This window comes from Cnephaeus nilssonii (assembly GCF_951640355.1).
Source record: "Cnephaeus nilssonii genome assembly, chromosome: 9".
In the NCBI taxonomy this organism is placed as follows: Eukaryota; Metazoa; Chordata; class Mammalia; order Chiroptera; family Vespertilionidae; genus Cnephaeus; species Cnephaeus nilssonii.
The window spans coordinates 63415188-63438914 of record NC_137080.1 but is presented as its reverse complement, the minus strand read 5'-3'; the positions used below and the strand labels follow the sequence as shown (position 1 = coordinate 63438914).

Sequence of the window (23727 nt, the reverse complement as noted above, 5' to 3'; positions counted from 1 at the left end):
CAGTTTGGCTCAGTGGATAGAGCGTCAGCCTATCTGAAAGGTCCCAGGTTCGATTCCAGTCAGGGGCATTTACCTTGGTTTCGGGCACATCCCCAGTGGGAGGTGTGCGGGAGGCAGCTGGTCAATGTTTCTCTCTCATCTATGTTTCTGGCTCTCTATCCCTCTCCCTTCCTCTCTGTAAAAAATCAATAAAATATATTTTTAAAAAAAGATCACACAGCTAACGCAGAGCAGGACCTGGTGTTTAAGGTCTCAAATGATAGCAAATACAGGGTGTCCAAAAAGAAGTATACACACTTTTAATAATTATTAATTCCAATGGGTTAAATCTGAAAAGAAACATCGATTGAACTATCAGCTATTAAAGTGTATATATGTTTTTTTGGGGGGACGCCCTGTATATTTTGAAAATGTTCTAGCTACTTTAAAAGTTTTTAGCATTTAAAAGGATCTATTTAGCCCTGACTGGTTTGGCTCAGTAGATAGAGCATTGGCCTGCGGACTGAAGGGTCCCAGGTTCGATTCCAGTCAAAGGCATGTACTGTGGTTTCGGGCACATCCCCAGTAGGGGGTGTGCAGGAGGCAGCTGATCAATGTTTCTAGCTCTCGGTCCCTCTCCCTTCCTCTCTGTAAAAAAAATAATAAAATATATTTTAAATAAATAAATAAATAAAAGGATCTATTTATATTAGAGCCATGATTTAATTAAAATTTACATTTTAAAAAAAATTTTACATTTCATTCAATACAACTATCTACTGCTTTTTGAAAGTTTACTTTATGCCACTTCACTTTTATAAAAGACCTACACTAATACATGTTTTTGCTAACCAAAAGAAATTTGAAAAGGATTTGTGACTCTACAAAAGAACAAGAAAAGCAAAATTAGTGTTCAGCATTGTTTCGCAGGGAGAGCATCTCAGAGGCAGCACTCACCCTGAGCAGGGAGCGTGGCACCACCAGCTCCTTCCGCAGGAACAAGCCACCTTAGCTGTGAACTGTGTGTGTGAGCCTCTGTGCTTTATTTGCCTCAGTTTATTTTGTGTGTCCTAGATATGTCGTAAGGTAGCAATTGCTTCTTCCCCGTTTCAGTTTACGGAAGGTTTCATAGGAACACTCCATTTTCAGATAATGGGGGAAATGTATGTCCAATCATTTAAAAATTTGAGCAAATTACATTTGTAAATACGGTACATTTTTTAATTTAGCTTTATTGTTGAAAGTATTACAAATGTCCCCCTTTTTTTCCCATTGACCCCTTCCACCTTGCCCCCATAGTACATACATTTTAATTTCTTAGTTATGGATGTAGTGCATAAGCATTTAGTGTTTCTATTAAAGAAATGTTCATTAAAGTCATAGATTAAGCCATCAGAGCTCAGACAAGGTATAAAGAAGAGTATCCTTTCCCTTTAGGTAGAATGAATCTCTCCACAAAGCTCCCTGAATCATTACCTTTTAGGCCTCCTGTTACGAATGCTCCTCCTCCTACCTAAGGCTGGTGCCTCCAGGGCTCTGGGTTACATCTTTCTTGCTTTCACAAAAGCTTGGAGGCTTCTATTATCCCCATCTGCCTCTAGATTGTTAGCCTCTCTTTCCCAAGCATCCTCCTTGCCCCAAACCAACATCCTGCCCTTTCCTACAGGAATGATTATCTCACTCTTAACCCAAAGCCTTTTCGGTTGCCAACTATTTCTTTGCTCCTCACCTCAACAAAAATTACTCAGGTTTTACTATCCAGGAACATCAGTTCTGTTTACCCAGAAAGGCCACTAGACATACTCTATATGCAATTCCATTTAAGTTCTTCAACTTTCTCCAAACTGGCTTCTAAGACTGTCAGAGCCACAGCTGAACTGTTCCTGCAAAGGTGAGCAGAGAGCCTATTACACCAGCTAAGGGGCAATTCTTTGCCCTCAACTGACTGGACGGCTGGGCAGTCTTCCCACAACTTTCTCTTTGAAATTCCCCACTCTTACTGGCAGGAACCCAGGCAAAAATGGAGGGCTGGATTCTTAAAGCGGCAGAGGGGTTTTATACAGGCTCCCAAAAACTGTGAAGAGCTGAAACTACTTTGTGAAAATAATTTTTCTTTTCCTCATTATAACCTGGAAGGAAAACTGACTCACACAAAACCGGTGAAAATCATTTATTATAAAACCATTTAAACTTCCCATAAAAGATCCAAGTTTGCAATAATTTGAAAGGCACAGAATTAAGAACCATTGCCCCACACCCTTCCTCAACCCCATTTTCATGGCACAAGCAAAACTAGATGGAGCCCTTAGCCTCCTGACCTCCAGGCCAGCATTCCTTCCACAAGCAATGCCATCCTTTCCTGAGGTCAGCCACAAGCAGGCCGGGGCTTAAACAGAGCGCCCCCAGGCCCGCGCAGAACTTTGCAGCCGTCTGGCCCTAGTTCTGGCTAAAAAGAAAGCAGCTGGTCAGGTGTATGCTTTCTGGAGAATACCCTAGGGCGGCGGTTTTAAAATGCTGCCCCGCATCACAATCACCTGGCGGGCTTGTTAAATCCCAGGTGACAGTACCCCGTCCCCAGAGTTTCTGATTCTATGGGTCTGGGGTGGGCCCCGGAGTCTGCATTCTTAACACATTTCTAGGTGAGGCTGATTCTGTTGGGGTGCGTGGGGGGGAGGGCGGGGGGGAGAGGGACTATGCTTTGAATTCCGGAGTCCTAGTAAACGTAAGTAAGTGACGGGGCGGGCCCACAGAAGAGGTTTGTTTGGCGGAAGACAAGTCCCCTCAAGTGCTACCCTGAAGAGTCCCCAGGGACTGCCAACCCTGGGGTGCACAGATAGCCTAAACTCTCCACACTTGGGTCTAGCCATAGACTCGCCTACCGCATCTCGCTCTTTGCACTCTGGAGCCAGGACCCACACCCAGGGGTTCGACTCCGTGGTGGTTCTCAGAACTGGCCCAGGCCCTCAGACTAGGCAACTAGAGAGAGCCAGAAGGGTGCGGGGAAGTGAAATGCACCTTTCTGGACCCCTGGGCAAATGAAGCGCCCCAACCGGGACCCCTGAAGTCACTCACCTCGATTTCGGCGGATCCAAAGCTGCATAGCCGTGCTCATAATCAGGGACGCCACCGCGCACCGGCGCAAGGTCTCTCCGATGATGAAGAGCATGGCTCTGCACCTTGAGACCGTATTCATCAGGATTAAAACGTCGAAGCACCTCTCGTATGCGGTCAGCCTTCGGGCCCCCGGGCCTGGGAAGGGAAACGGGCACTAAGCTGGGAAGGGAGAAGATGCGACTGCCAGGACCTCCAAGGGCATGAGGTCCGGGCGACTCACCAAGCAGCATCGGTACCATCCACAATTCGACGTAAAGGACCTCTGGGAAAGGGTAGTCTTCCAATAACGTCAGGACTTGGTGGCGACGAAGCCTCGTGACCCGGCCCCAGCGCTGCCGCCGGTGCTGGCGGCCAGCAGGGAGGGGCATCCCGCCGGAGCCGGAGCCGGAGCCGCGGGGAGGCCGGGAGCGGTGCGGCCCCCTATGGCGCCTCGCGCCCCGCCCCGTGCGCGCCGCTCTAGTGCCCACACCTGGCGCTCCGTCCCGCTGCCCGCGGGCTCTCGGACGTTCCATTTCTTCGATCCTCGGAAAGCACAGGTCGCGCTCGGCGATGCTCTCAGTCACGGCCTCTGCCATTCGGTTGCCCTGAACACATCCCAGGCCCTCCAGGCTCCCAGTTTGCGAGGTTCCCTGGCACAGGTAAGCCGGGAGAAGGGCTCCTTGGGTGCCAAGCGCAGGGAACCTGTAAATGAGGAGGGGTGAAGGGTGGCAGCTGAATGGAACCCGCGTCGCCTCCTAGGATTCTAGGATCCCCAAAGTCTCCACGTAGAAGGCCCTTGTCTCGGGGTCCACATTCTCCCGCAGCCGTGGAAACCATACCTGCCTTTACGGGGGGGGGGGGGGGGGGGGGGGGGGGAGCCTGCAACCATATGCGGATCCTGGCCGCGGAACTCAATGGTGACCTGCAAGAAAACTGAGGCTCCCGAGATGTGAAGCAACTCGTTTGGAGAGGGAAACCTGCAATTGAATGCAAAGCTCTGTGGCTCTAACGCCCGAGCCATCCTTAAGAGACCAGATTTCCCTACCCAAGCATTCTGCTTTACAGACGCTGAAAGGTGTGAACCGAGAGCAGATGCTGGACGAAGCCAGTCCCCTGGGACCGCAAGGCAGGTGGGGCTCCACCGTGGGCGCCGTTTTCCCCGCCCGGCACCCCAGGGCAGCTCCAACCTTCTGATGCCCCAGCGAGGCGCGGCCTCGCTCGCTTCTGTGACCCCAAGCGTTGGGTAACCCCTGGCAATCCCTGGAACCGTCAGACCAGCGGATTCAAAGCTGGATGGAGTCGGTGCGCGAAGAGGTTGATGCACGGCTGGTGGGCCGGCCGGCCGAAAGCGAGATTCCATCCCTGGCGCTTTAGGTTGCAGCTGGCGCACCAGCCTTGCGGATTTGGATGAACTTTCTCATCCGCCTTTAAACCGCAGATCTGCGTTTAAACGCTTATATGCAGTATTTTGCGTTGTGGTGGTGCAATTGATAGAATTCGCACATAAGTGGCGCCATTTCGGTAAGGGAGGTTAAGTGTTGGAATTTTTTGCAGGATCTGTAATAATTTCCCGAACCTTGCCTTTTCACACCTGTTCTATTCTGCTTATCACAGATTATTTATCTTCCCTATTACATGCAAACAAAAATAAATATTGCTGAGTTTCCCCCTCTGCCTTGCCAGGCAAAAGGCCTCACTTAGATAAAGTACCTCTCCTTCAACCACTGGCAGACTTTTCAATCCTTTCTTTGAGCCTTCGCCTTACCTTGTCTCTTATTTGCTACCTGCAGTAATTTTCAGGACTGTCTATGACCATTACTGTTGTGGCCCAAGAGCCTGAACTACGGTTAGTGGTGAACACTGCAGCCCCTGACTTGCAACTCTGAATTTGGATAGCTCCAGACACATGTGCAGAGGAGGTCTCCCAGAGGTGCCCAAACAACCTTCACAATTCACCAGAGCTGGTGAGAACAGGGAAGTGGGAGCAAATTGGGGAGATAGTACATATAAGGGGATCTTAAAGTACTGATTTGGTCATTTATGGGTTATGTGGCCTTAGGCAAGTACTTCTATGAAGTTGGCTTTTCATTTTTTTTATGTTTTGATTTTAGAGAGAGGAATGGAGATAGAAAGACATCAATTGGCTGCCTCCTGCATGGCCCCTACTGGGGATTAGGCCCACAACCCAGGCATGTGCCCTGACTGGGAATGGAACTAGTGACCGCCAGTGACCTCTTGGCTCATAGGTCGTGCTCAATGACTAAGCCACACACACTGGGGGGGCTATGAGCTTGGCTTTTCTAAACTAAAGAGGAAATACAGCACAACCCTGGATAACTTGTTTTGATCAACTTGGTTTTATTATAAAGTCGATGTAAAAAAAATTAATTCCCAGCCAGGGCCACTGTGGTGGTGTACATTTCCCCCATGTCTGCATGGGTTTTCTCAGGTGCTCCAGTTTCTTCCCACATCCCAAAGATATGCAATGTTAGTGAACTGGCACATCTAACCTGTCCCAGAGCCAGTGTGGGTGTGTGAGGGTGCACTCTGCAATGGAATGGCTCCCTGTCTAGGATTAGATCCTGCCTTTCACCCTGAGCTGCCAGGATGGGTTCCTGCCACCTGAGACCTGGGAATAAATGGGTTGGAAAATCATTATCTTAATCTTTCTTATATGTACCAGTATGTATATCTACATTTACTTCAGTGTTTAATAGTAGAAATGTTTGGGTCTTTTTCTCTTTTCTTAATTTTTAATTTATATTTATTGATGAGAAAGAGAGGAGCATTAACTTATTGTTCCACACATTACTGCATTCATTGGTTGCTTCCTGTAAGTGTCCTGACCAGGGATTAAACCCAAAGCCCTGGCATATCGGACGGATGCTCTAACCAACTGAGCAACCCAGCCAGGGCCAGAAATGTTTGGATCTTTAATATGCCATAGGAACTTAACTCTTTTTTTCTTTCTTTTTTTTTTTCTTTTCATTTAGCCTAAGACAAAATTGGTTTCCTTATTTTTCAAAAAACTTACTGAGGATATTAAATTAGGACTTAATATAATCATCTTTTACTTGCAAGAAATAGAGAAAAAAGCTCAAATATTTAAGGCCTATTAGGCATAAACTATTGCTGGTATTATTTTTACACTAGAGCCCACGTGCACGGATTCGTGCACCAGTGGAGTCCCTCAGCCTGGCCTGCACCCTCTCGCAATCCAGGACCCCTCGGGGGATGTCGGATAGCTGGTTTCGGCCTGATCCCCCCAGGCTGAATCCAGACAGTAGAGAGACTGATCCCCGCAGGCCTGATCCAGACAGGAGGGAGCCTGATCCTGTGCATTGAGGGTCTGTCCCCTGGTGGTCAGTGCGTGTCATAGTGACCGGTCGACCAGTCATTTGGTCATTCAGTCATTTGGTCTATTAGGCTTTTATATATATAGTGTTTCATGGAAAAAAATGCCTCTCCACCCACCCCCACTCCTCACCCCCATCCCCATTCTTTTCTCCACTGGTGGATGAGGAAGGATAGAAGCACCCTCTTCTCTTAATGTACCTGCCTTCATTCTTTGCTTTACAGTGATTGCTTTTAAGATAATGCATTTCTACCCTAGCTGGTTTGCGTCAGTGGATAGAATGTCAGCCTGTGGACTAGAGGGTCTCAGGTTCAATTCCAGTCAAGGGCATGTACCTTGGTTGCAGGCCTGGGCCCTTAATTTTTTTCACATCAACTTTATAATAAAACCAAGTTGAGCAAAACAAGTTATCCAGGGTTGTGCTGTATTTCCTTTTTAGTTTAGAAAAGCCAAGTTCATAGCCACCCCCCGCCCCCAGTGTGTGTGGCTTAGTGGTTGAGCATCGACCTATGAACCAAGAGGTTACTGGAGGTCACTAGTTTCTCTCACATAGATATTTCTGTCTTTCCCTCTCTCTTCCAGCCCTGGCTGGTTTGGCTCAGTGGATAGAGCATCAGCCTCTGGACTGAAGGGCTGGGTAGTTTGGGGTGTTTTTTGTTGGTAGTTGATGCTGCTTTTTGCTTTGCTTTAGTCTGGAACTATAGCAGACTGTATGGCCACTGCTCCTCTTCTACAGAGCCAAGGTTCTAAACAGCTTTTGTGCCAGGAAGCCCTTGAACTAGCCAAACCAGCAGGCTGAGACTCATGGCCATTCCCCATGTGACAATTCTTCCTATATATGAGGAAAAGGATTTGATAAATAGCAACTAAGAGAGCATGGCAGTCAAGTCTTGAGCCATTCTCTTCCAAAACAGAATTTACATGACTTAACCACCTACAGTATAGATTGATGTGAGAAACATCAACCAGTAGCCTCCTATACATGCCCCGATCACCTCAACGAGGGATCGAACCCTCACCGAGGTATGTGCCCTGACCGGAATCAAACCTGCAACCTTTTGGTGTTCAAGGACAATGTTCTAACCAACTGAACCACCGGCCAGGGCTCCAACAGACCTATGAGGCTATGTCCTCAGAGCTTGACTGTTGCCAACCACTCTTTCTACAGATCGACCGCTCCAAAGAAGGGACAAGGACTTCAACTTTGTTAATTCTGAAACAAGTCAATAAAAACCTCATTAGCAGAGGGCTGGCTTACAACCAATGTGAGTAACATCTGATTATTACTGAATACTATCCTGAATAGGAAATAAAAAGATTTTCACCAAAAAAGATTTTTTTTTTTAAGTTCTCAATTATATACTCACTGCTATTTAAAAGAAACAATTGATAACTTTAGGATCTGGTAAAGAAATGGGTGTGTCCTTGACCTCTGGCTACAAAGTCACCTAAACCATCTTAGACTTACTTCAGAAGGAGGCTGCAGAACTCCCCCAGACTGAGCACAGTTGTGAGACTTGACCTCAAGTAAATTATAGTTATTATGCTGAAACATGATAGGTAGATGAACTTAGAAGTTCTTCCCTTTCCTCTTTTCCTTTTAAATCCTTAATAATCTGCGGGGAATTTTAAGATGAGGAGTGTGCTGAAAAGTGCCTAAAAATTCCAAGACCAAGACCACTTTACCACTTAGAGACATCCAGGATCAGGGAGCGTTAGAATCCGCATAAATAAGATTCTTGCTCTACCTAGTGGCCAACAATGGGATAAACCTGAAACAAGAAATGTGCCAAATTTGTAAAAATGTGAGCATTCTTAACCGAAGGTGAGAGGTTGAGGGGAGGTATGTCCACATGTTAAGTTAAAAGAGCACTAGGTAAAACAAGCATGATCAAATGTTAGTCTTTGGCAGTGCTTGTGTTTTCAGCTCTCCTCTTCAAAGATGACCAAGAAGAACTGACTGACCATCTATTTTAGAATTAGTCCCAAACTAAATGTAAAGAGAGAGTTAGCTATTTACAACATAAAAGCATATTAACAGAAACAATCCTTCAGAGCAAATAGGAGTGCCTGGAAAGCAAAAAACCTTCATAGCCAGAATTGACAGATAAAATACAAGATGTCCAGTTTTATCTGAATTTTAGATAAAATTTTTTGTATATGTCCCAAATACCTAAAACTTAAGGACTTTTCATTTCAACAAATGAGAGGTTGCCAGATTTGGAGGGGTGGGGGGGAAGGGGATGCAAAATGACTGAAGGTGGTCAAAGGTACAAACTTCCAGTTATAAAATAAATAAGTGCTGGGGATATAATGGACAGCATGGTGACTATCCTATATAATAAAGAGCTAATATGCTCATTAGACCAAACAGCAGAACAACCGTCCAGACAACCTTCCTGACAAAGCCAGGGCTGCGAGAGGCTGCAAGGGCCAGCTGGAGCTGCGAGGCCCAGCCAGGGCTGCGAGGGCTGGGCTCCTTGCACGAATTTCGTGCATTGGGCCTCTAGTAGTTAATAATACTGTATTGTATTTTAAAGTTGCTAAGAAAGTAGAGTTTAAAAGTTTTCATTACAAGAAAAAAATTATAACTATGTGTGATATTGGATGTTAACTACACTTATTATGATCATCATTTTTGCAATATGTACAAATATCAAATCATTATCTTGACATTTGAAACTAATACAATGTTGTATATCGATTATATTTCAATAAAAAGACAAAATTACATCATGAAATCATCAAATGGATGACAGATTTTGAAGAAGATACTTAAACACCAAAAAAAAAACAAAACCACACAACAGAATATTGATATATAGATTATGTAAGGAATTCTTTAAAATAAATAAAAACAGTGCAGATCCCAATAGGAAAATGGATAAAGAACATGATTAGGCAATTCACAGAAAGGGAAAATAAATTACTTACAAGTGTGTGAGATGATCTTCTCCAGTTAAAAAATGCATATTAAAACAATAAGATACAGAAAAACAAAGTCAAAAGACTAACACTACCTAACTTCAAGACTTACTTTAAAGCAACAGTAAACAAGACAGTGTGGTATTGGCAAAAGAATGCACAAACAGATCAATGGAACACAATAGTATCTGAAAGTGATAAAGAAAAAAAAGGCTATGGAATCTGCTTGAGATTTTATTCCGAGTGTGTGGAAAAACAATTTGAGCAAATTTAATGGGGAATAGTGAGTGAGAAAAAAAGTTACTTCTTGCTTGCACTGGACCAAGTGGAATTCAATAAAATACTGGTTACACGTGCCTACTAGATACAAAAAAAGAATGGTTAATAAGCAGTTTGAGAAAAGGAACAATAAGAGCAACAACAATAAGAATAGTGAATATTGCCCTGGCCGGGTAGAGCATCGTCCAGATATACCAAGGGTGTGGGTTTGATCCCTGGTCAGGACACGTACAAGAAACAACCAATGAGTGCATAAATAAGTAGAATAACAAATTGATCTCTCTCTCTCTCTCTCTCTCTCTCTCTCTCTCTCTCTCTCTCTCTCATCAATATTTTTTAAATTTTTTAAAATAATAGCTAATATTTATAGAATGCTCAATACCTGCCAGATACTTTTCTAAGCCTTTAAATTAACTCATTTAATCCTCTTCACTTCACGAGATACTATAGTTATAACCCCCATTTTCAGATGGAGAAACCAAAGACTTGTGCTAAAAGCCCATGGTACCTAATCTAGATTTAATACCTGATCTAATTGCAGTTTCAACCTCTCCCAGAAATATAACCTTAATCAACCAGTTTGAAATCAACCAGCTCTAGCCAGGCAACGTCACATGGGCCCCCTCCCTTCCCCATAGAAAAAAAGAAGCAATCTGCATGATAAAAAAAACCTCTTCTCTATTCTTTCCCTAAATAAAAGATGTCCCAGCCCAAAAATAATCTTTCTTTTGTCATTAGGTCCCTTGTCCCACCCTTCTTTCTATAAAAGTCTTCCATTTTGCCAACTCCTCAGAGCAGCCTTTTGTTTGCTAGATGGGATATCTTAATAAAGCCAATTAGTATATTCAAATTTACTCAAGTTAAATTTTGTTTTTTATCTTTTGTTTTTTTAAACTCAGAATTGTTCCTTTCCACATAAATCTTTTTGTTTTCTGCCTTTAAAAAAAAAGTTTATTGTTGAGTATTACAGATGTCCCCTTCACCACCCTATTGTCTATGTTCATAGGTAATCCATACATGCATATAAGATCTTTGGTTAATCTCTTCCTGACCCACCCCCCCACCCGAAATTCATCCATCTGTTTTATGTTTTCATGCTTCTGACTCTATTTTATTCATTGGTTTATTTTGTTCATTAAATTTCTTGTTCATTTATTTTAATTTTTAGATTAAATTGTTGATAGATATTTATTGGCATTTTATTGTTCATATTTTTAATCTCTTCTTCCTTTTTTAAAAATTTTTGTTGTTGTAGTTGTTGTTAATCCTCACCTGAGGACATCCTTCCATTGGTTTTCAGGGAGAGTGAAAGACGGAGGGAAAGACAGAAACATCGATGTGAGAGAAACACATCGATTGGTTGCCTCCTGAACGAGCCTGTGGGCTGGGGAAGAGCCTGCAACGTGTCCTTGACAGGAATCGAACCCGGGGATCCTTTGGTCCACAGGCTGATGCCACTAGGGCGCTTCTTCCTTTTTTTAAAGAATACCCTTCAACATTTCATGTAATACCGATTTAGTGTGAACTCCTTTAGCTTTTTCTCGTCTGTGAAGCTCTTCATCTGACCTTCAATTCTAAATAATAGCTTTACTGGGTAATCTTTGTTGTAGGTCCTTGCTATTCATCACTCTGAATATTTCTTGCCACTCTCTTCTGGCCTAAACACTTAATCTGTGGAATCTGATGCAATCTTGAAAAAGAACAAACTTGGAGGTATCACACTCCCTGGTTTCAAACTATAATACAAAGCTATAGTGATCAAAACAATGTAGTATTAGAGATCTTGCTTCCCAGCATCATCATCAGTTTGGCTCAAATAAAATCTTACAGAAAAACAATGTGGTAACAAACAAACAAAAAACAACAACAATGTGGTATTGACATAAAAACAGACACATAGATCAAGAAACAATAGAGAGCCCAGAAATAAACCCTCACTTTATATGATCAGTTAATCTATAAGGGGGAAAGAATACACAATGGAGAAATGACGGTCTCTTCAATAAGTGGCATAGGGAAAACTGGACTAGATTTTTAGAAAACTCACTACCTGCTGAAAACCCATGGGTGGCTTCCTCTGCATGGTCGACAAGGCTCTGGGCCAACCTGCTTCCCCCCCCCACCCCCCTTTCTGACCCTGCCCCCAGGTCTCTAGGGGGCTGGGGGTCACTGCTGCCACTCTGCTCTCACCCAGGAGTGACTTCCTCCGAGAACCTTCCTTGACCTCCCTGTTCAGGTCAAATCCCCATTGCAGTTCCCAAAGAACCTCAAGTTCCTCAAAAAACAATGCAGTCATAGTCACTGCCTCTTAGATCCACATAATGCCCCAACCAGGTTGAAATCTTCTGGAGGGCCAGGCCCTCCTGTCATCAGAGGTTGGTAAACTCACTCCAGCCCACCGAGACCACAGCAGCAGAGACCTCTTTCCCCAGAGGTCCTTGGTCCCTGGAGTCCAGGCAGATAGTCCCCTGGAGCTCAGGAAGGGAATGAGATCAGTTTGGGCCCTCCTAGGAGCATTTACACCAGCTTGGAACCTTCCCCTTCCCTTCTCCACTCAGAGTGGGATCTTCCCCTTCCCTTCACTCAGATGAATCCTGGGGAGGGGATGTGATCGATGGGTCTTGATTTTCTAATCAGTAAAATGGTAATATTGAGAGAATTGAGTTAATGTACCAGGTGGTTTGAGTTCCACTGGCAATCAGTGTTGGCTATTTGCTAGCCACTTATAAACCAAAGGATTTCACTAGATTGGATTTCAGTTTTGTTTACAGTCCTACACACAATCATTCATTGCCCACTGACTCTTTGAAGGGTGCACTAGCTGAGGGTAATCTGAGGGTTCCACAACTGTTGGTCCACAAAGCAGACTCCATCAAGAAGTACTAAAGACAGGAAGACTCTTCACCTAACAGCTCAGCAAAAAAAAAAAAAAAAAAGTTTACCAACTGTCTCTGGGTGAGGTTGTGGGGAAAGAGGCAATCATATATATATATATTGTTGCTAGGTGTGAAATTATGTCAACCCCTTTGGAAGGCAAGTTAGTAGCATCTAGCAAAATTATATATGGTCTTTCCCTTTGGACCAGCATTCTCTGGGAATTTAGCCTCTAGCTGTCTGATGGACATGCCATCAGAAGACAGCTCATTATTAGTCTTCTCTTTCATTATTGGTCAATCTCTAAGAATAGTCAACACTTGCTACAGTGTGATGTCTGTTTTAAGTTCCCTACCTATATTAACAGCTAAACCTCACAACTTCATGTGGAGTCAGATGCTGTTATCTTCAATTTGGAGACTGAGAGGATAGAACAACTTGACTAAGGTCATAGGGCCAGAAAGTTCCCCAAGTGGGACTCATTTTGGTTTGGAACTACTAAGCTAGTCTCTACTAGGGAAAACTGTAGTCCCCATTTTGATAACCCTCAACAAATCAGGGGTGTTCCCCACCTAGAATAATGCCTTTATCTACCTGCAATTTCACAGACCCTTTGGGGACCCCGTACAGCAATTCTGTAAGTGTGGCAGAGAACCCCAGAGCCCCTTTCAAGAGGTCTGTTAGGTATGTGGAAAAGGAGAACCTATCTGTAAGGCTGAATTCTCTTCAAATTCTACCTAAATAACATCCTGCAGCAGACTGAAGATGAGAACCGAAAGAGTTTACAAGGATATAAAACTGCTATACTATGAAGTTATTGATGCTTCTGTATTTGTTTTATAGAATAGTTGCTTTTCATTGTATACATGTTATGTTAATCTATTTATAGGGCTATTATTATTTTTTTTAATCTCACCTGAGGATATTTTTCCCATTTGTTTTTTAGAGAGTGCAAGGAAGGGAGGGAGGGGGGAAAGAGAGAGAAAGAGAAACAGAAACAGATGTGAAAGATAAATCGATGGATTGGTTGCCTCCCACACAGACAACCAGGGCTGGTGATCAACCCAAAACCCAGGTACCTGCTCTTGACTGGGAACTGAAACCAAGACTGAGTTGCAGGCCAACGCTTTACCTACTGAGCAACACAGGCCAGGGCAGAGCTATTATTTTTGAGTCCAAGTCAGTTCCAGACCATATCATATCTCCTCTATATTGACCGGTTTTTGGTTGGAGACTTATCTCAAAACTTTGCTCCTTGCCCTAACTGGTTTGGCTCAGTGGACAGAGCGTCGGCCTGTGGACACACAAGGGTCCCAGGTTCGATTCCGGTCAAGGGCATGTACCTTGGTTGCTGGGTAAATCCCCAGCGGGGGGTGTGCAGAAGTCAGCTGATCGATGTTTCTCTCATCGATGTTTCTAACTCTCTTCCTCTCCCTCTCTGTGAAAAATCAATAAAATATATTTTTAAAAAAACAAACCTTTGCTCCTAGACACCTGCCTTTTTCTTTTTATATATACCCTAGCCAAGTGTGTTCTTGGACCTCTACACTTAGCTTTGGGAGGGGGGGGGGGGGTTCATTTAAGGCTTAAGTACAAGGTCCACCTTAACGGTGATATTATCTCCAACCACATGTCGAGGAACTGTTTAACATTTTATTCTTTAATTAGCAACCTTGGGAAAAAGTTACATCAGGACTCATGAGGCAAATGCAAAAATCCACAACAAGCTGTTTTCCCTTGTTCGGTGGGGAGCAGACCTACTCCAGATCTGGCCACAGCCTCCTGTCCACATCCTGGTCCCAGGCACGTGGGTTGCAAACTGGCTTCACTTCAGCTAAAGGCCTAGCTCGAGGGCATTCATGGCGTCCTCAAGTTTGAGCATCCCTGTATCGGAAAGCAAAGGTAGGTGTGGTGAGGAAAGGGAGGCAAGAGCCTGGCCAGTTCTCGGCCTCTTTCAAGGTCCTGGCCCAACGTTCTGGGCCTGGGATTCTCAGGGACCTCGGAACGAGGAACCACTGGGCCCATTCCAACATCCTCCAAGAAAGTGGGGGGAGGGGGGCGGGCAGGGTTGAGATCTCAGATAACCCTACCCTATAAGACCAACCCGGGGCCACCTCTCATCAAAGTCTTGCTCCAAGGCCCCTAGGACCAGCCCACGGTCCAACCCAAGAGTCCAGGGACAGCCCATCACCTAGGGCCCGCAGGGCTGGTGATGCCCGGGGCGGCGGTTGCAGGAGGGGGCGGGAAGGCAGGGGTGAGGAGGGCGGTAGGAGAGGAAGTGAGGCTGTGCCCCGCCCCCACTTCCCCAGCACCTGGCTTCTCACCTCGCTCCTGCCTCAGGCGGTGCCTCTCGGCCATGGACTGGAGCATCCACTTGGTTCGGAGCTTGTACAAGTAATTGCCGTAAACCACGACCTCGGTGAGGTTCGAGGATTCCAGAACCTTCAGCTCGAGCATGGCTCTGCTCACTTGCTCGATGTATGGGATTCGAGATCCTCCGGGGCCTATGTGGGGAAGAGGATGAGCGCTCCGACCCCTGGAGGCCTAGACGCCGGCCCGGGTGGAGGCACCCGGGCAGGACTGGGCTCACTTACCAAACATGGCTTCCAGCAGCGCCGTCTGGACCTGGAACACCTCGGGATCTCTCAAGTCCTCGGGAACTTTCACCCACGGTGGGATATCTTTCCGCTTCGGCAGCGTCCCCATCTTGAAGGCCTCGAAAGGACAATCACGCTCAGCGTTATGGTAGGCCTAAGAGAGGAACCAGCGCCGCGGCCGCGCCAAAGTTGAGCCCTTGGGCAGGCCCCGCCCCCAGCCAGGCCCCGCCCTCCAGCCAGGCCCCGCCCCGGAAGGGCCCGCCCCCGACCTGGAGGCCCAATCCGGGGCTCACATCGTCCTGCTCTCCCCCGCCTCCTGCCTGCACTCTGACCTAGCAGGTGACCTCCTGCACCTTCCCGAGCAATCGTGGGCCCAGCTGTCCCCAAGTTTACAAGGGTTCCCACCTGCACTGACTCTTCGGCACCAGAAACCCTGCGCCTTGGAAGTTCACGGGACAAAGGCGTTACTCTTGCCCCAGGAACGAATGGTGGGGCCTGAACCCCAAAAAGTGGAAATTCAGGTTTAAGGGTGCGAGGACCGCACCGGGAGCTGCCAAATCGAGTTTCAGCCTTTCAGCCTTCCACGTTCCAAAGGAGGGTCCGTTTCCTTCTTTGGGGGTTGGATCCTGGGTCCTCACGTCGCAGGTGTGAATTCTGGGACCTCAGGAGTAATTCCTGTCATTTAACAAAGAGGAACACGAGATCTAAAAATTCATTATCTTATAGGGACTCTAAAGTGCTCCCACTGTTCGAGTTCCTCGAAGCCCCTGGGTCTGGAACTTTTGAATCTATTCCAATTTCAAAGTTCATCTGTGCTCTGCCTGGCCACTAGAACCAAACCGTATGGTCCAGACCTCTGGCTCTAAATAAACTGGTTTATTTTATTTTTTTAATTATTTTATTGATTTTTTACAGGGAGGGAGAGAGATAGAGAATTAGAAACATTGATCAGCTGCCTCCTGCACACCTCCCGCTGGAGATGTGCCCGCAACCAAGGTACATGCCCTTGGCCAGAATCGAACCCGGTACCTTTCAGTCTGCAGGCCGACGCTCTATCCACTGAGCCAAACCAGTTAGGGCTGGTTTATTTATTTTTAAAAATATATTGCTTGCCCTAGCCAGCTTGGCTCAGTGGATAGAGCATCAGCCTGCGGGCTGAAGGGTCCCAGGATCGATTCCGGCCAAGGACACATGCCTGGGTTGCGGGCTCGATCCCCAGTAGGGGGCATGCAGGAGGCAGCCGATCAATGATTCTCATCATTGATGTTTCTATCCCTTCTCCCTTCCTCTCTGAAATCAATAAAAAAGAAATATATTGCTTGAAGCGATGTACTGGATTCACCCAATGAGGGTATGATTTCAATGTTTTAGGGCTTCATAGATGGAGATGAAGCTGGGTCTTCCCAAGACCACCTTCCAGGAACATCTATCTAATAATCCCTCAGCTGGCTATTATGATCATGGCTTATTTGACAATTCACTTTTTTCTTCCCTAAAAATTATAAAAACCAAAACTTTAGTCCTTTCTTAGGCTTCTATGTTTCCCTTTCAAACCTTATTATCCCATTCATAAGCATAGAAAGTTGGTTTTTTGTGTGTTTTTAACCCTCACCTGAGGACATGCTTAGAGAGAGAAAGAGAAACATTGATGTGCATCAATTGGTTGCCTTCCATACATGCCCCGACCAGGGATGGAACCCCGAAACCCATGTATGTGCCCTGGCAACCTTTCCGTGCACAGGATGACCTTCAACCAACTGAGCCACTCTGACCAGGCAGAAAGTTCTGTGTGGGTTTTTTTAAAGTATATTTTTATTGATTTCAGAGAGGGAGAGATAGATAGAAACATCAATGATGAGAGAGAATCATCGATGGGCTGCCTCCTGCATGCCCCACACTGGGGATCGAGCCCACAACCTGGGCATGTGCCCTTGACTGGAATTGAACCCTTCAGTCTGAAGGCTGACACTCTAGCCATTGAGCCAAGCCAGCTAGGGCAAGGCAGAAAGTTTTAACAATTACATTTAATGGTCTCTAAATATCACAGGTTCCACTGACAAACTTAATTAACTAAATATCCTCATACATGGTAAAGAGCATTGCAAGGTACTTTAAGTCTCAAATAACTTCCCAATTACCAAACAATTCCTATAAGTCAAATAAATAAAACTTATTAATATACTGAACCTGAATTTCTCTTCAGGAATCCAATACTGCATATAAACTAAGATTTCATCTTAACCCACATATCTAAATCAATTAATTATATATTTTAAATTGGAATTACAAAACTATTTCTCTAATAGGTTAAATTATCTAAAATATTACAGGAAAATAAAATACCATGCATATGGATTCCTTCTTTTTTAACCACTTTGAAGAATACAGTACAATAAACTGCTTATACTAAAATGTGTACTATTTGACCAATTTTGACATATAGACACATCCAGTGGAACCTTCACTGTAATCAAGATAATGCACATTTCCATCGTCCCCAAGAGTGTCCTAGTGTCTCTTTCCAATCCCTTCCTCCCTCCATCCCCTTTCCCAGGCATTCACTCCCTGCTTTCTATCACCACAGATTAGTTTTCATATTCTAGGATTTCATTTAAATACAGATTCTTTTTTAACATAATTACCAATATTATGGTTTTAATTCTCTTAAATAGTTCTATACCCAATTCTGAAACTTTAAGAAAGTAAAAGATCTACACACACACACACACACACACACACACAGAAATGACAACAATATGCATAGAACTGCAAGTATCCTTATGTCAACTAAGGGAAAATATTATCATCCTATATCATTTTGGTAGAAGAAGTAGATTTCAGACTAGAGATTTTCATGAAGATGCTTCCTGGATTTGATCCTTAAAATCTGATGGGACCTCAGATTTCAATTTATAGTTGCTGTGTTAATGACTCCATAAGCTCCAGGGGAGACAGTTATGGAGCCCAGATCCTTGGGTTTCAGTTATATATTCATCTAATTCTTCTGCCTACCCACAGGAGTTTATAAGTCCATCCTGTGACCTTTTGTTTTGTTTTTAAATCATGTTTCTTTTATTTATTTTTTAATTTTTTTATTGATTTCATAGAGGAAGGAAGAGGGAGATTGAAACATCAATGATGAAAATCATTAATTGGCTGCCTCCTGCACACACCCCCACCCCCCGCCCCGGACTGAACCTGCAACCCAGCCATGTGCCTTTGACCAGAATCGAACCCGAGACCCTTCAGTCCCCAGGCCAACACTCTATCCACTCAGCCAGACCAATCAAGGCAATCCTGTGACCTTTTGAATTGAAGCTGCCTTTCTTTGGCTCCTAATGCATATTCTGCTTAGGTCTCAAGACTGTGAACCATGTCGAACACCTACAAACTTCCCATGTACTTCTTTGGCCAAAAGAACTAACTCCATGGAGGACTGAAGGATAAGCCTGAATTCTGAGGATCTCAGCCCGCTGGATCCGGGCATGATACCCAACTCCTGATGTGAGAGCTAACTAACTTCATCTTGCGGAGTAGCCGTTAATAAGTAATGCTTTAAGCTGGGCAGAACAATCGAGACATGGAAATGTAATTGTGTCAGAGAATTAAGACATCAAAAATTTCAAGGGACTCCCCTCTCGTGTCCAAACCACATGGACCACCTGCTGTTGGCTGTGTTCAGCTGTCTCTGGCAGGTTAAAGAAGAAACTGGAAATGTGCTGCCTCTGGGTAAGGAGCTCATTGGTCAGGGGGTTCAGGAGGAAGTGGGAGACTTTAGCCCTTGAATACTATTTTACTCTTTGAGTTTTTGCTTATTTTTTTGGTGTGTGTGTGTATTTAATTAGTTTTCCATTAAAAAGTTATTCCAACTCCTCAGGAATGCCAAAATGGTCCCATTCGGACTGTCTGAAAAGCACCCGGGTCCCTGAAAATATCAGTCTGCTTCTCTACGGATATGGTCCAGCTGTTGGATCTTCCCTACGGCTCTAGAGCTCCGCCTCTCCCTCCCAGAGGGCGGGGGGTGGGGTGGGTGGAAGGAGGGGAGGGCGGGGCCCGTGGGAACCCACCCCCAACAGAGCGCACCTGTGCCCTCCGGGATAGAAGCCGGCTGCGGAAGGCTAGGCCTGGAACCCAATGAGCAGGGCGCGGGCGGGGAGGAGCTTGCCCCAGCCCTTATAATAAGGCCGGGGCCCCAGAGCCGCTGCCGAATCCAGGCTCGCTGGCATCTGCACCAGCCTCTCTGCGTGTCCCGCCGCGGCATGGCCACCGCCAAGCGCTTTCCCACGCTCGTGCCACTGGAGCAGCGGGGCGGGGCGCCCTTCCAGGTGCTGGGTGACCACGCGAAGCAGCCCTACTGGTTCCACTCGGAGTACCTCAGGAGCCCGAACGCAGTTCGCCTCGAGGCGTGGCTGGTGGAAGCGATCTTCGGTGCGTGGCCTCCTTCCCCCAGCCCCTGTCACCCAGGCTAACCGCACCTCGGGGCCAGCCTCCGCCGTGGCCCTGGCGATCCTCCCGCTCCCGGCACCTCCCCTCCCCGCGCTCCCCTCACGGCCTCTGTCCCTCCTGCGCAGGCCCCGGCGGAGAGCACATTCCGCACGTCGAGTGTGTGTCGCAGACCCTGCTTCGCGTTAACCAGTGGGACCCTGAAGGCGAGGCTGAGATCTTGATATTTGGTCGGCCTTCTTACCAAAAGGATGTGTCCAAGATGATCATGAACTTGGCTCACTATCACCGCCAACTCCGGGCACAAGGTAGGGGGCCGGGAATAGCGAGGGGAACCCTGGGCAGACCTTAGCTTGCTGGGGAGGGACCCTGGTGCTTCCTGGGGGTGCCCGGGCAGCGGTCTCATCCTCTTAGTCCGCCGGGAATGGGCTTCCTTTCTGCGAGGCGTCTAGAAGGCCAGGTGGACCCCGTGCTCTCAGATTCCGGCCCCCACCCCCGCAGCCCTTACGGATGGCTCCTGTGGGGGGAGAGTGGGGACACGGGTGCGGCCTCCTCACCCGCTCTTCTTCCAGGCTCGGGGAAGAACGCTGCCCACCGGGCCGAGCCGCGGAACTTCTCCGCTGCAGTCCGGCTAGCTGCGATCCAGGCCTCCCCCGACAAAGTCCGGGTGGCCAAGACCCAGCGGTCCCCCGACGCTGTCCAAGAGAAGGCGACCCAGCCGTCCCCCGACGCTGTTCAGGAGAAGGCGACCCAGCGGTCCCCCGACGCGGTCCAGGAGGCGGCGACCCAGCGGTCCCCCGACGCTGTCCAAGAGAAGGCGACCCAGCGGTCCCCCGACGCGGTCCAGGAGGCGGCGACCCAGCGGTCCCCCGACGCGGTCCAGGAGGCGGCGACCCAGCGGTCCCCCGACGCGGTTCAAGAGAAGGCGACCCAGCGGTCCCCCGACGCGGTCCAGGAGGCGGCGACCCAGCGGTCCCCCGACTCTGTCCAAGAGAAGGCGACCCAGCGGTCCCCCGACGCTGTCCAGGAGAAGGCGACCCAGCGGTCCCCCGACTCTGTCCAAGAGAAGGCGACCCAGCGGTCCCCCGACGCTGTCCGCGAGGTGGCGACCCAGCTGTTCCCCAACACAGTCTAGGAGGCGGCGACCCGGAGCTCCCCCAACACTACCCAGAGCCCGGTTTCCAGGTTATGAAGGCATTTCGGGGTCCCCCAGCGCGAGCCAGGCAAGGTTCAAGTGAAAACCCCCATCGGGAGCCCTGTGCTAGGTCCTGCTTCTGCCGCAGAAGCTGGGGGAAGCAAAGGGTGGTGTGGGTTGTTCTTGGTTTCCCCTCCTCACCCCCCATGTTAAATGTTTGCAAACACAAATCCAAAAAGTTGTAACAAAAGAACCAATGTCCTTAATAAAGAATTGAATTACCTACCGTCTGTTAATTGGCAGGTAGAAGGCGAGGCAATATCTGTTGTAGGCTGCTTTCTATCTACAAGCAGGTGAGACCTGTGGGTTTCTAGCGGCCAGAGGTCGCAGGCTGGTGCTTCCCTCATGCCCCTGAACCCCGCACACCTGGCTTTGCCCACTGAGCGGCCCCTCTGGCCCAAGGAGTCTGCCTCCCTGGGAAACCGCTCCAAACCTGGGTGGAGCACCCTTTGTCACTGTTTAAAACTGACGTATATTTGAAACAGTGTATATTTCAGGTGTTTGACATGTTAGTTTGATACATTATGAATGCCATTGTAGCAGTAATTAGCAACTCTGTCAGATTTGGCTTCTGGCTCCAGGCAGCTCCAACACCAGGTGCCTGCTAGAAGGAAGCAAACTGTTAACAGCTGGGTGCTGAGATTAAAAAACAAGAGCAAGCACCAATCTCAGTGTTAGGAAAACTTTCATTTTTAAAAATTCAAGGGGCCCGCTGATGTGCTCAGTGGACTGATCATCCTCCCATGCACCGAGGTCAGTTCCATTAGATTCGGTCAGGGCACAGCCTGGGTTTGGGGCTCTAGGGCTCCAGTAGGGGACATGCAGGAGGCAGCCAATTGATAATTCTCATAGATGTTTTTCTCCTTTGCCCTTCCTCTCTAAAAACATCTTAAGCCACAGACAAAAAAACTTGAAATGTCTGGGTAACTTGTAACTTCCCTTTTTCCAGACCCCTTGAGGCACAACCTAATGGGCCTGGGCCCCAGGGCAGATAACAATAAATTCTTTCATTATCATGTTAATCCTGCACCCACCTAAGTGAGTATCATTTTACTTTTTATCCAATCCCAGAGGTTTCCCCCCCTCCTTGCTTTCTCCCGCCTCTAATCTATCACCATTGGATTTCACATAACCCACCTACGTCCCTTCCTTGATTGCAATGTATAAAAATTAGATAAAAAACCGCCATTCTCTGGAGCATTATCCCAATCATTAAGATACTGCTTCCTTGCATTTGTGGACAGTTTGGCTCAAACACAAATTCTTTACAGGTTTGGCTCTGACTGGTTTGGCTCAGTGGATAGAGCGTCGGCCTGCGGACTGAAGGGTCCCAGATTCCATTCCAGTCAAGGGCTTGTACCTTGGTTGTGGGCACATCCCCAGTGGGGGTGTGCAGGAGGCAGCTGATTGATGTTTCTCATCGATGTTTCTAACTGTCTATCCCTCTCCCTTCCTCTCTGTAAAAAAATCAATTAAAATATATTTTTAAAAATTCTTTACAGGTTTGAATGTTTTTACATTAACATCACTCCAATTTTAGCACCACGCTCTAACCAACTGAGCTAACCGGCCAGCCATCACTCCAATTTTAAATAGTTTATTTTTTATAATAAGAACAAATAAAATGTATTTACAATAGGTTATTAACTATAGAAGAGGCAAGAAAATCCTAGGTACTTTTTTTTTTCACATCTGAGAATTTTATTGGACATGGCTCTCGGCCTGGGAGGCCCAGCTCATGGCCCCGCAGCTAGGGCTGGAGGACAGTGGTTCCATACAAAAAAACCTCAGGGCACAGGGTAACCCCACAAAGCGACGCTGTAAAGATTATTATAGTTGGGAGACTGCAGGGCTGCTCCACAGACGTGCGAACAGGTCAAATCTTTATAAATAAACATCCAGGGAAAACGACAACTCGAATTCATCCCTATACACAGAGCACTCTAGGGCAGGTAAATGGGTGGGGGTGGCTAGAAGCCACCATCCTCACTGGTCGGGGGATCTGGATGGGTGGTGATGAGTGGGCCCAGAAGTCCACGGCACAGGGCTGGTGAGGGCAACAGACCGTGGGCACTAGGACACTGCGCATTTACAAGACCAACTACTTGGGGGTAGAGGGGGGCAGCTGCCCCTTGCATGTGTATCAGGCTGTTCATTCTGGAATGAGGAGGGGGTGGTCTTTACATCATATCCTGTGGCTGGTGGGCTTAGAGAGGAGCTACTTTGTGGAGAGGATGAGGGCGACGATGAGACCATAGAGACCCAGCACCTCGGCGAAAATGAGGATCAAGATCATGCCCACGAATAGTTGGGGCTGCTGGGCAGCGCCCCCCAAGCCGGCGTCACCCACAATGCCAATGGCAAAGCCAGCTGCCAGCCCACTGAGGCCCACACTCAGGCCAGCGCCCAGTTGGAGGAAACTCCTGCAGAGACTGATGCCTTCATTCAGGGAGCTGGCAATGAGGACTGCCACCACCAGGCCATAGATGGCAATGATGCCAGCCATGACCGCTGGGATGATGGACTTCATGACCAGCTCTGGTCGCATGACAGACATGGCCGTGATGCCGGTGCCACTCTTGGCGGTACCATAGGCAGCACCCAAGGCGCTGAAGATCATGGCGGCCGAGGCGCCCATGACCGCGAAAAAGGAGGCGTACTCGGGGACCGCCGCTCTTGACCTCGGACATGTCTTCGGGTGGGGATGGGGGGAGAACCAGCTGGGCGAGGCGGGCAGGCAGCTGGCAGCGAGCGTGAGGCGAGCGATCAGACGTGGTGGCGAAGGCTCAATCCTAGGTACTTCTATTCAAAACACAAATTCAACGTAGACTCAAAGTTTCAATTGAGGCTACAGAGTATAACAAGACTCAATGTTGATTTCTAACCCCCCGCCCTTTAAGTAGTACCCACATGACCCGAACTGCAGATTCTCTCCTTTATAAGATTACTGATCAAAGTCCCTATCTTTATTTTTTATAATATTTTTT

The 23727-nt window shown here is 47.1% G+C and overlaps 3 protein-coding genes, 1 long non-coding RNA gene and 1 pseudogene across 11 annotated transcripts in view; 2 read left to right on the top strand and 3 right to left on the bottom strand.

The window, feature by feature from the left end:
* Positions 1 to 3668, bottom strand: part of LOC307105262 (uncharacterized protein) — a gene marked incomplete at its 5' end in the record, with an annotated part of 43886 nt that extends 40218 nt beyond the window's left edge. For 2 of the 5 annotated variants that reach the window (XM_079780948.1, XM_079780951.1), the window contains 2 exons: positions 3052 to 3228; positions 3314 to 3668. In XM_079780948.1, coding sequence (XP_079637074.1) covers positions 3052 to 3228; positions 3314 to 3668 — 532 coding nt within the window. Of the gene's footprint in view, positions 1 to 2132; positions 2426 to 3051 lie in introns of those variants that run through there. The other 3 variants (XM_079780950.1, XM_079780949.1, XM_079780947.1) reach the window with 3 other exon arrangements.
* On the top strand, positions 3592 to 15087 carry LOC307105264. 3 transcript variants are annotated; one of them, XR_013814007.1, is made up of 5 exons: positions 3592 to 3731; positions 4138 to 5036; positions 7596 to 7692; positions 14261 to 14407; positions 14846 to 15087. It is a non-coding gene; the product is annotated as an uncharacterized lncRNA (long non-coding RNA). The 3 variants fall into 3 exon arrangements; XR_013814008.1 differs by having other exon boundaries at positions 4138 to 7692; XR_013814009.1 differs by lacking the exons at positions 14261 to 14407; positions 14846 to 15087 and having other exon boundaries at positions 7596 to 8637.
* On the bottom strand, positions 14402 to 16145 carry LOC307105263 (developmental pluripotency-associated 5 protein-like). The gene is made up of 2 exons (XM_079780952.1): positions 15100 to 16145; positions 14402 to 15009 (listed from the first exon to the last, which is right to left on the bottom strand). Exons 1-2 carry the CDS (start codon positions 15209 to 15211, stop codon positions 14693 to 14695), a joined length of 429 nt encoding a protein of 142 aa, XP_079637078.1. The 5' UTR covers positions 15212 to 16145; the 3' UTR covers positions 14402 to 14692.
* A 3032-nt stretch (positions 16146 to 19177) lies between these two features.
* On the top strand, positions 19178 to 22235 carry KHDC3L (KH domain containing 3 like, subcortical maternal complex member). The gene is given in 7 exon segments (XM_079781459.1): positions 19178 to 19530; positions 19674 to 19853; positions 20118 to 20643; positions 20645 to 20692; positions 20694 to 20751; positions 20753 to 20881; positions 20883 to 22235. Coding segments are annotated over 7 exon segments (1185 nt in total). The 5' UTR covers positions 19178 to 19361; the 3' UTR covers positions 20958 to 22235.
* Positions 22236 to 22813: 578 nt separating this feature from the next.
* On the bottom strand, positions 22814 to 23430 carry LOC307105544 (V-type proton ATPase 16 kDa proteolipid subunit c-like; annotated as a pseudogene). The gene has a single exon. The product of its transcript is annotated as a V-type proton ATPase 16 kDa proteolipid subunit c-like (transcript).
* Between the last annotated feature and the right edge of the window lie 297 nt (positions 23431 to 23727).

Coding starts and splice junctions, on each gene's coding strand:
- LOC307105263 (XM_079780952.1), bottom strand. CDS start 15,211: ATGGGGACGCTGCCGAAGCGGAAAGATATCCCACCGTGGGTGAAAGTT. Junction 15,010..15,099: donor GCTGCTGGAAGCCATGTTTG/GTAAGTGAGCCC, acceptor TTCCCCACATAG/GCCCCGGAGGATCTCGAATC.